This window comes from Haliotis asinina, chromosome 1, assembly GCF_037392515.1.
Source record: "Haliotis asinina isolate JCU_RB_2024 chromosome 1, JCU_Hal_asi_v2, whole genome shotgun sequence".
Classification (NCBI taxonomy): Eukaryota; Metazoa; Mollusca; class Gastropoda; order Lepetellida; family Haliotidae; genus Haliotis; species Haliotis asinina.
The window spans coordinates 45500116-45512319 of record NC_090280.1 but is presented as its reverse complement, the minus strand read 5'-3'; the positions used below and the strand labels follow the sequence as shown (position 1 = coordinate 45512319).

The 12204-nt window shown below is 39.7% G+C and overlaps 1 protein-coding gene across 2 annotated transcripts in view; it reads left to right on the top strand.

Moving 5' to 3' along the window:
- LOC137291929 (uncharacterized) overlaps positions 1-11109 on the top strand; it is a 50091-nt gene extending 38982 nt beyond the window's left edge. The window contains exons 1-4 of one of the 2 annotated variants that reach the window (XM_067823494.1): positions 8301-8514; positions 8826-8914; positions 9852-9986; positions 10548-11109. In XM_067823494.1, coding sequence (XP_067679595.1) covers positions 8911-8914; positions 9852-9986; positions 10548-10804 — 396 coding nt within the window. In that variant the 5' untranslated portion in view covers positions 8301-8514; positions 8826-8910 and the 3' untranslated portion in view covers positions 10805-11109. Of the gene's footprint in view, positions 1-8300; positions 8515-8825; positions 8915-9851; positions 9987-10547 lie in introns of those variants that run through there. The other variant, XM_067823487.1, reaches the window with a different exon arrangement.
- The last annotated feature ends 1095 nt before the right edge of the window (positions 11110-12204 follow it).

Genomic DNA, 12204 nt, shown 5'->3' with positions numbered 1-12204 from the left:
CTGGAACTGTTTAGAGAACCACCAACGATGAGAGGAATGTTTCTACTCCTACTTTTCCCAACTCTTGCTGACGCCGAAACATGTGGCCCTTTTTCTGCAACGAAAGTAGATACTTATAATGACAAGAAAATATCCCAGTCGGAAATGTGGATTGTAAACAATCTGGCCAAGGCTAAATGTATGTTCGGGTGTGTGAAGGAAAAATATTGTGTCAGCTTCCACTTCAGTCCTTCAGGACAGGTTTGTGTAGCCCTACGGGAACGGTTTGAGGGATCCAGTGCGGCCTCCACGAACACCGTTGGTTATCAGCTCTATCAAACCAATAAACGTAAGTAACTGAAATTGCTCGAATGATGTGGCACAATGCAAATGCACTGTTTTTGAGCAAACGATTGTGTACACATGACATTAGAACTATTAATTCATTCCAATGCACTACATATCATTACTCAAAAAGGGCAGCATGGTTTGAAAGTCTGCCATATGCTCGTTGTCTTCGTAAAACACGCTAAAGAACCCGGTTTCCACATTGTTGAGATACCCATTTCAACTTAACGGCTTTACATTCTGGCAGAAAAATTGTGATAAAACCCAAGTCGTCGACAAATGATACCAACAGATATTGTTATGCTTCCGATCGTAAGTATATTTGACTACGTAATACATCGCTTAATTGTGGAATGTGTGACACAGTACTTAAGGATTGCAGGACGTCCACTCTTTTGAACAGTGGGATACTGAGGTCTACTCGCCTTTGTGAGAACTCCCAGTTGTGCGACACTCAGTTCTGAGACGGTGGAGAAGGTGATTAGCAAAGAAAATACACCTTACATTCCTGTCTTATATAATAGATTAGCCCTAGAAAATTAGGTTTTAGTTAGCGAATTGGAGTTTAGCTACGTACCTGTATCTGTGTAGAAAACATATTGTTCTATAAAACCACACTGAAACATTGAATAAAGTCCACTTTTTACAAGTGTTGTTAATTTACAGTTATTGGGAATGAAACTGATGTCTAGGCGCAATTAGTGCTGGACAGTCTACTCACAAATGATATAGGTCTGTTACATTTTGTCATTTCTGTCACAACATCATGTCTCAGAGTTCTAGGTTTAGTTAACCAGAGTCTATAGCAGTAAGGTAATTGTAACAAATAAGCTTCTAAGAAAGCAAATGATACCATACACCTGACTTATGATTACAATGGAAAATTAAAATCACCATTTGAAGAATACAAAGTGTACATATTACATTATTTAACATGTCATTACAACATAACCGTTCCGTCCAGTTTGATTTCATTTATATTTTTACGGATATACTGATGGGGTATCTACCTAATTCACCGTAAATGATAACATCTGACTGCAGTAACTGTTTAAGCATAGTTTATATAATGTATTTATCAACCTTTTTACTGATCTTTTCGATCAACATTGTATGACATTCTATCATGATTCAAGAAAATACTGGATTCTGATTGGTTGTTCAGAAAAATCAGACAGCATCAATTCTGGATTGACGCTATCTGATTTTAGGCCGTTTCACCGCGCATTAACAAGTCTTATTGTTAGAACCACTTCCATTTGGCCACAACGATGGCGGGCCATAACAACAACAACGCCATTGATTTTGAGGCTGATTCGGGAATTTGCCTCACAGATCTATGCAGTTCTAAATTTTTGGGTTGAACATGCGTCTGATTTTACGGCGATTCAGAATGCCTTGCCAAAATATACCCCTATCTATACAATATTGTGCGGCAAAACGTTAGTAAACATTTAACTCCTGGAATATGGTATAATTTTCTCCATTTAGAATGGGAAATTCGCAAGATAACGGTCTGGCGAAACACCATATTTACGCTACTCATACTCCATCATGTCACAATAATATCCATATGTAAAATAATTAATCAGTCACTGTTATGTTCGTACAATCCCCAAATGATGAAAACAAAGTTTCCAGGAATCCCAAGTTAGTCGCATGTACACACATTTTGACAAAAGGGCACTGTCACTCTTTTGCCGCATGCCAGGGTGGAGTCAAGTACATGAAAGCACAATCGACAATGTTTAAAAAATACGAACGGCACCAACCAGTCCCTTCACAGACGAGAATAACTCGCCTATCATCCCTTGCCGGATCACGCAGTGTCTTCCGCAGAGCGAGGAAGTTCGATTTTAAATGGGTCATGGTAGAATGGTGATCGTATTTAGTCGCCATCAATTCAGTACAGCATGATTTTCAAACACAGTAGGGTGATCTCCTAAGTAAAAACCGGAGTCGACCTGGTCACTGCATATGTTTGATAGTCTATTTCATTACGTCTGTATCTATTGATTTTCTTCATTGAAAAGGCACCCGTGGCGAGCCACCTCCTCGTGGTGGGTGCTGGGTAACGCGAAGAGCTCGCCGACACCCCCGTAGTGGACCCGGGGGGATATTTGGTCCACCAACCCGTTTGCCGTGGGTTGCGTCCCGTGTCGGTGGAAGACGGGATCCTGGTGGTTGAGGGCACTGGGGCTGCGTTCCAGTGCCCAACACACCACTTTGGCCCTGACTTCACCTAGACGGGTGGTCGAATGGGCCCGGTTCGACCAATCGGCTGGTCATGCCAAGCCCTGTGCATGGAGTATATATATCATTACACAAATTTTATTTGGATTTTTACTTTCGGTCTTGGCCTCTTTGTTCATTGAGCTTTTCGAATTTTAAAATGCATTTTTGAAGTTCTGAACTTTTGCCTAGAGTCTTATGCCCAGAAGGCGGTGGCTCATGGGCCAATCTGGTAGACTAATTATTTCTAATTCTTCTGCTGGAGTATATCATCCGGGTATCCTTGGTGCTGTAAGCTGGAGGCCCGCTTACTTTAGCATTGTCCTTGTGATACTCCGTGGTGGGTGGGGAGCTCGGATGATGAACCGTATTACACTAACCATGGCTTATGAAACTCCAACCGAAAAAACAAAACGTCCAATTGATATTGACCCTGTTGATACTGACCATAGACCGTCTACATCGATTGAGTATTGGCCACGTTTCATTGTGATTGAGACTCCTGATAAGACACCTTTGAAGTTGAACCCCTTTGCTGTATCCAAAGGTATTCAAGGCATTGCTGGGGATGTGAAGAACATCAGACGCTTACGTTCGGGTGCCCTGCTAGTCGAGTGCGGGAAAAAGCAGCAAGCAACAAATCTGATGAATATTAAATCTTTCGTGGGCATTCCCGTCACGGTTTCTACACACAAAACCTTGAATACAAGTAAAGGCATCGTGAGAGATACAGATCGGTTGTTTGATGACATGTCGGAACTTGATATAGGGTCTGAAATGAAGGATCAAGGTGTACTATATGTCAAGCGCTTTTCAACTCGCAGAAACAACGAAACCGTCAAATCAAATACGTATCTGTTTACTTTCTCATGTCCAAATGCTCCAAAATCAGTGAAGGCAGGCTACAGCAACATTCAAGTTGATACCTACATCCCCAATCCGCTCAGGTGTTTTAAATGCCAGAAATATGGACACGGTGTATCTACCTGTACATTGTCTGTTGTGTGTGCTCACTGTGGTGAGAAGACACACACAACAGAAGATTGTGACAGCGATTATAAAAAATGCACCAATTGCTCAGGCGACCATTCGTCCTTTTCTAAACAGTGTCCTATTTGGAAAGAGCAAATGGAGATCAATAAAATAAAATTCACTCAAAATATCTCTTTTTCGGAGGCCAAAAAACTGGTAAAGAGATCTGTTGGAGGACTTTTGTTCTGACAATGATTTGTGTATTTATAATGATGGTTCCAGCACATAATTACATCCTGGTACAGGGACTTATTCTGCTCTCGACTTGTCAATTACAAATTCAGAACTATTAAATGAATTCGAATGGTCCGTCCACGACGACCTCTGTGGAAGTGACCATGTTCCTACTGTATTAAAAGCTGTAACTCCATCCGATGTTCCTCCATCATCAAGAAGAAATTTTAAAAAGGCTAACTGGGCTTTATATGAAACTGTGTGCTGAAAAACTTAAACCTGCACGTTTTATTGACGTCCCCGATGCTATAAAATCCTTTTCTGATGAACTGAATTCCATAGCTGATGAGTGTATACCAAATTCCTCTGTAGTTCCACACATAAGAAAACCATGGTTCAACGATGAGTGCAAACAAGCTAGGAAGGCAAGGAAAAAAGCAGAACATTATTTCCGTCGCCATCCTATGGTGCATAATTTAAATAAATTTAAAATTTTAAATGCTAAAGCACGACGTACTTTTAAACAAAACAAACGTCAATCCTTTCAAAATTTTGTATCCAAAATAAATTCTCGGACACCCATGTCCAAGGTATGGAACATGGTCCAAAAAATTAAAGGCAAAGGTACTAAATCTACTGTCCATCATCTTAAATATGGAGATCAGTTACTTACGGATAAATCAGATATCGCAAATAAACTCGGCGAAACCCTCGCTAGACACTCTTCCTCTTCTAATTATTTACCTAGATTCCAGCACTATCAAAAACAACAAGAAAAGAAAACTATTAATTTCAACTCAGATAATGGGGAAGATTATAATGAAACTTTTTTCTATTCATGAACTCCATACTGCTCTTGATCAAGCTCATGACACTGCTACAGGAGCTGATAACATACATTATCAACTCCTGAAGCACTTACCAGAATCCTGCCTAGAAACTCTTCTAAATATTTTTGATGAGATTTGGACATCGGGTAACTTTCCTCCGTCATGGTGTGACGCCATAGTAGTACCAATACCTAAACCTGGACGTGATCATACGGATCCGTCCAATTATCGACCTATTTCACTAACAAGCTGTGTTTGCAAGACCATGGAACGCATGATAAATAATCGACTTGTTTGGTACTTGGAAACAAATAACCTTATCGCAGACATACAATGTGGTTTCCAAAAAAACAGAAGTACTGTCGATCACTTAGTGCGACTGGAATCATTTGTGAAAAACGCACTCATTAATAAACAACATGCTGTGTCTATCTTTTTTGATCTTGAGAAGGCATATGACACAACCTGGAAATATGGCATACTGAGAGATTTACATGATTTCGGTTTGCGAGGTGGTTTGCCTGAATTCATTGCTAATTTTTTAAATAACAGGCAATTTCAAGTCCGCGTGGGTTCTACCCTGTCTGATCATTATAATCAGGATCAGTGTGTTCCACAAGGCAGTATTTTGTCAGTCACTCTTTTTAGCGTCAAGATCAACAGTTTATCTAAAGTTTTAAACGATGTAATCGATGGATATTTATTTGTGGATGATTTTAATATTTCTTGCCGCGGTAAAAATATGCATACTATTGAACGGCAACTGCAGCTGTGTTTAAACAAAATTGATAAATGGTGTCTTGAAAACGGTTTTAAATTTTCTAAATCAAAAACCAATTGTATACACTTCTGTCGTAAATCCAAACCCCATAAAGAACCAGAGGTATTTCTCAGTGGTACTCCCATCAAAGTCGTCAAGGAGGCCAAGTTCTTAGGACTTATTTTCGACTCACATTTGACCTTTTTGCCGCATATTAAATCCCTTAAAGCCAAATGCCTGAAGGCACTCGATTTATTAAAGGTTGTTTCAAATTCAAAATGGGGAGGGGATCAATCTACCCTTCTTCACTTATATAGATCACTGATCCGATCTAAACTTGATTACGGCTCCATCGTATATGGTGGCGCTTGTCAAAGCAACCTAAAACTACTTGATCCTGTTCACCACCAAGGCCTAAGACTTTGTCTTGGTTCTTTTAGAACCTCTCCTATCGACAGTCTATACGTCGAAGCTGATGAGCCTTCTCTCAACTTACGTCGTATCAAACTATCTTTACAATACATTACAAAATTAGCTTCTAATGAGTCTAACCCCGCATTTAATTGTGTTTTTAATCCTCTCTATGAGGATTTGTACAACAAAAAGTCTTCCCTTGTTCCGCCTCTTGGGCTCAGAATTAAGCCATTTCTTGCTGCTTCCAGCATTGAGCTGAACCATATAGCTCCTTCCCGTCTTCTTTCTTCTCCTCCTTGGCAGTTGGTTAGGCCACAAGTTGACCTAACATTAACATCACTTAAAAAATCAGAAACGAATGAATTACAGTATAAACAAGAATATAATCAATTGAAAGATAAATATAGCAATTATAAATCCTTATTTACAGATGGGTCCAAGGACGGTGGTGCAGTAGCTTGTGCCACTGTCACTGGATCCAGAACAATATCTTCTAGGTTACCAGATAAAAGTTCTATTTTTACAGCTGAAGCTAACGCCATATTAACAGCTCTAAAATATATTCAAAGACACCCTAAACGTAAACAATATATAATCTATTCTGATTCTCTTTCTTGCCTTCAAGCTATTAAAAATGTATCATGTAAACATCCACTTTTAATTGAAATAATTGAATTGTATAATAATCTTGCTACTGGCCAATACGACATCGTCTTCTGTTGGTTACCAAGCCACGTAGGCATTTCTGGTAACGCAATGGCTGATCTTGCTGCCAAGGCAGCACTCAACAAATCTGTGACACCACTTCTTATTCCTTACAGTGATTACAAAGCCACCATTAGATCTTATATCCGTGGTCTGATGCAGAAGAAGTGGGACACCCAAGTAGGTATCAATAAATTACATGAAATAAAACCGTATATTGGTTACACCTACTTGGGTTGTCAGTCCAGATTTGAAGAGGTTATTTTAAGACGATGTCGCATTGGCCATACTAGATATACTCATTCATACCTTTTAAAAGGTGAGGATCCTCCATTTTGTATCCCTTGTGATGAGAGAGTTACAGTCAAGCATATCCTGCTTGACTGTGTTGAATTCTCCATCACAAGGGATAAGTATTTTACAGTTAAAACAATTAAGGATCTTTTTACCAGCGTTAGGTCTCATTTAATTATTGATTTTTTAAAAGAAATTGATTTTTTGGTTGAATTTTGAAAATATGTTGTGTAAATAGATGTATTTTACTTATTGGAAGTTTGGCTTTGTAACTTGAATTGTTGGTGGCTGTACCCTCAAAGGGGGTTGAAGTATTGTAAAATTATTGTCCTCCTGAGAGGGTACGTAAGTCCAAAAACATTCACAGTAAATTTAAACGTTCCACTGTTCTTAGTCGTAGTATATCTGTATTTTTAATTTTTGGCTAGATATGTCTAAAATGCTAACAGCTGAGGGGATGATGTAAATCCGACTAGGCTCCATGCAGGTAGCAAAGGCACTGTAAGTCCCCATGGTCCCTAGTATGGTGATCTACCTTCAGTTGCTGGCAACCTATAGCCTGATTTTATACTGTATTGTCCGAATAGTGATATTAGTTTTAAACTTTCCACACTAGTTTTAATCTCATTTGTGATATTCTAGTTGTTTCACTGTCCTTCGCCGACAGGTTTTTATACAATACATGTATTTCATTTCAGTATTAAATGTTCTCGTCACAATATGGCTGAGACATTGCCGATGTGACGTTAAATACTAACTCACTCACTCATTCTTCATTGAAAACAATAAATGCTCTTCAGCAAACAATGTTTTCTGTATTAATGAACTCATTAATGAACTATTGCTCCTGTGGGTTCTCTTCAGCAACAGGGCCGTTCCCCCTTTCATTGCAGGGATGTAAAAGCACCACCTGTGTGCACTGAAGCATTAATTATTGTGTCTCACAACTGGGAGTTGTTACAAATGATAGAACACTGATATTGATAACATTCTGCTCTATGTGAATGGATAATACAATCTTTGAATATCATCATAGCTAACGCTTTTAACAAAAAGTGAAAACTTAAATCAATGACCTGTTTGTGGCATTATAGAAGCTGAGACGTACAATATGCAACATTATTTTCTGGATAACAATTTCTTTATTTCGTGAGTGTGACGTTTTGATACAGTCTCGGATACCGTTTATTGAAGTCAATTAGGTTGGTGTCGAGAAAGAAGATCATTGGGGTTTGCTTTTATGGCTGATTTGCATTAGCAACGATGGTGTGACATTCTTTGACTCGGCCGTTGATGGGTCGCGATGTTTCTTCTATGTAGCTTTGTCCACAGTCACAGTTCGGGTTGGTGCTGGTGTTGATGGTGGGTTGTTTTCTTCCGTTGGCATGGATGAGGTTGCTGAGACTGAAGGATGCTGAGAGGGTTGAGTGTATACCTGCTTGTTGTTTCGGCTGATTTGATTCGACAGTTTACCAAGGAAGGGAGTGGATATCTTGATGGTGGCTGATTCTGGTTTCCGTCTTTTGGTGACAGAGTTGCTTGAATGGTTCTGTTGAGTATTTCAGGCGGGTAGTGGTTGCTTGCCACAAAGAGTTTCGCCAGGTGTTCATTTTCTCTCACGTGGTTTCGTAACTCGTTGAAAGCTCAGTGTAGCGTGATATCATGACAGGTCCTTGTCCAGGAGCTGAGGCTGCACACGGCTGATCATGGTCCAGGTCACCATTTCGGGCACGCAACACATGCAAGGTATACAGCTACAGTACAATGGACTTTTCCACAATGACCAGGAATTAAAAACGCGGGGTGGACATTTGAGAAGAGGGAAAGTGATACTGCCATTCCTAGTAATCACATATCTATCACTCGTTTTAACTGTCATAAGCACAGGTGAAACTGCATATTGTGTTGGGACGCGTGGACCTTTGTTAAAACAAGTTTCAAGCCTCGTATTTAGTAAGAACACGATTTTTTATAAATGAGAAATCTTTGTTTAAAGTCGATTTTTTTACGCGTCTGAAAGTATCATGGACATGTATTTGTGAATCACTATCAAACAGTGATGCCGCGCTAGCAACACAACGACGCCTGAGAATTACTGTTAGGGCTCCTGAAACAGGGCAGAAATGACGTGGAGACCTTTGAATGGGTGAGTGAGTGAGTGAGAGTGAGTGGATATTTAACCTCACATTTTGGGATATGAGGGGTAGGGAGGTATTAATGAAATATGCATAGCTATGATTAGTCAAATAAACCACACAATTGTGTACTTTGAATTAGGCACTTAAAGGTTTATGTACTTGTGTATAAATCTGTCCGTGTTTTAACTGTAAAAAGTAATATATGTATAATAATATTACATTATAAATATTAGTAATAATGCCATTTCCATAACAGAAGATGAAACACAAATGTTACACACTTATCAGAATGGCCTATAAAACCACACACACACACACAACACACATTACCTTTCTCTCTTTCACACTCCGAGTTTCAAACTAAAAGTGACTAGAAGACGAGATATAACAAGTAGTGTGTTTTGACGAAAAGCTGGTTAACATTTGTAGCAACATATAATTGAGTAACAACTGTACTCGGAACAGTAAATTAGGCTGATGAAGAACTCAATAAACGACGAGATTAAGTTGTAATAACAAGTTGGGTATGTTCATAGTCTGCTTTTTTATTAATTCTTCACATATTTATGTGTTATGTGGTATCCTTGGTCAGTCGCTGTTGATCAAAGGTTTGAGGCGGCTGATTTTGATGATTTCCATATTTTTTCTTTAAGTCCTCCTTCTTGATTGATGGGATGAACGAATTTGTCAAGGTTGATTTGGTGGATAGGGAATTGCTGTTGCGGTGATCCGAGAGGAATGATTTGTTTTCTGGTGTGGCTTTTGAGGTTTTATGTTCATAGTGTACATCAATATATAAAATGTCGCTTGATACCCTCATGTGTGTGCATACTGAATTGCTTAATTGTTTATTTCAACTTCAACGTGTGTAGTAGGTTAAGTTTTCATCAATGTCTAATGTGTCAGAAGCATTATGTTTCATATGATTGTTTTCGTTACATTCAGCGCTGGCCAGGGTAGGGTCGGACTGTGAACTGAAAGTGGATTGTGTGTCCCTCCCTAACTCACACTGTAACGACGGAGTCTGCAGGTGTGACGTAGGCTACGGCCCAGACGGAGACAGCTGCCGCATCCTCACGGGTATGTTGAATATCTGGGATCGATACCGTCCTTTTTTGTTTAGACAACAGTGTGTGGATGAGTGACACAACGTGAATCGGTGTGTGCACAGGTGATATGACGTGATGCAACGTGTTGACGCCTGACATGTTGAGAAATCAGTCAATACGAAAATAAGTAACACATTCACAGTTGTACTCTTGCAACTCATATCAACAACAGTTTGTACGGATCACACTGTCTATATGGTTGTGATGCTGGTATTTATTATGACCCATTCAAATCTGGACACGCTTTACTCCTGCTGGGTAATGTTCTTGGCTACTGCAACTGAAATGCAAATACATTTCCTTGACAAGGGAAGAGAAACAATACTCATAAAAGATTGGAAACACTATAATTCAACCATTTCCTTAGCATTGTAATATGTACTTTGTGGATAGTCTTCAAATGCACAAATAATAAAAACAACTCACACACACGCTCAACTCTTCAGCGTCATACACAGTTAGATCACCGAAAAATCACGCAAACGATCGCTGCATTGTCCTAAATCACTTATTATTATCTTTTGTTATTCAGAATGTTCCACATTCAGCAATAACTTTACACTTTACAAGAATCTGGTCATAGGGGGACACGACATCTTGAACCGTCCATCATCTAACCACGAATCCTGTCCCGAAGCCTGTATCTCTACCAACGGTTGTAAGTCGGCTGACTTGGACTTCCAAGCTAACATTTGCTACATGAACACCCACACCTTTCGAGGAGTGCCTGTCGCCGATCAACAGAACAGCTTGTTCTTTGACTTCTTCCAGCGGGAATGCCTTTGGTAACGGAAAAAAACGTTAATTAACTGACAAATTATTATTCTTAAAGGGGAGGACATATTCCATAACGTAACTGAATTTCTACAAAATTGTTGTAGGTTTGAAATTTCCCAAGCCTTGGAGACAGTGTTTTGTAAAGGTGTAAAGGCAATTGACATGAAGGGTTTTGAAAAGCATTTGTGGACAGATGTTAGACAAAAAGGTTGAGGTCGGCGATTCCTCAGATAAATACTGAAAATAGACATGTACTTGATAGGAACGAGAAAGACAAACACAGTCTAGACCGTCGAGGATTCCAAAGAGATTTTGACTTACCCAGTCGCTAGACGTCTGAACTGTTTCCATTCAACAGACAACAACACTAACAGAATAAGAGACAATCACACACTTAATATATTGATACAGACACCTTGGTTGACTGACTTTCGCCGATGGAATGTGAGTTCTGGTTGTCCAACGCGTTTGGAAGTGCTGTTTTTACTCCGCTTATCTATTCAGGTTTGACTTGAAATCCGACGGAACTGCTCGGGGAAATAGGTTGATGCTGAAGTAGTAAAAAGCCGTGTAACTTGCGAGTGATTGGTACGTCCGTATAGCGGATGTATGTGGCAATACATTCAAACCATAGTCTCATGTAACAACCAGAAACGTGCTTCGCAATACAGCAGCTGCATGCTGTCCTTTTGATAATGATGTCCATCCCCGTTATCACGGAACACAAAGGACTATAATTACCTGCGTGTATTGTAAGTCTTTTCTGTGCTGCATTTTTCTATTTTCAAAAGGTGACCCCTGCTTACCTTTTTTCCAAGGTGTCTGTGATGATATGTATAGTACTCTCCCACCAAGACTGACTGCCGACCAAGCTCAGTAATGCCCGTATTGTGGATGAGCTGAACAACATCTGACTGTGACTTCCAGGATGAGACTCTTGCTCGTTGAGCAGCATATTTGTTCTCTTATTTACGTGGCTTGTTTTGGGGCTAGTTGTTGAAAACTGCACATTCCACACATCTGTCTATTTCCCATATGTCACAAGACATTAATTTACTGCTTTGTTACAAGCGAAACAACTGGCGCAGTTTACTTATTTTACTAACTTTATTACATGACTTACACGTAAAATGCACGGTAACCTATTTCCTTCAACGCGGGACTTCGGAACTTGTCAGTTCAGTCCAGAGATGTACAATGTCATCAACTGTAACGTCATTTTGATGACAGATCCTCGTGTTTATGTTGTTTGCTGGAGCACTCTTGGTAGTCAGTCTTAAGAAAGGATGTTACCCACCTGTGCTCAATCGTAAAAGGTCACTTAGATTGTATGAGCTAAGCCTGACACATTCAAGGTCCAAAGCTGCCATCTGGAATGGAGGACGCGAAACTGAACTGGACATATTCTTGGA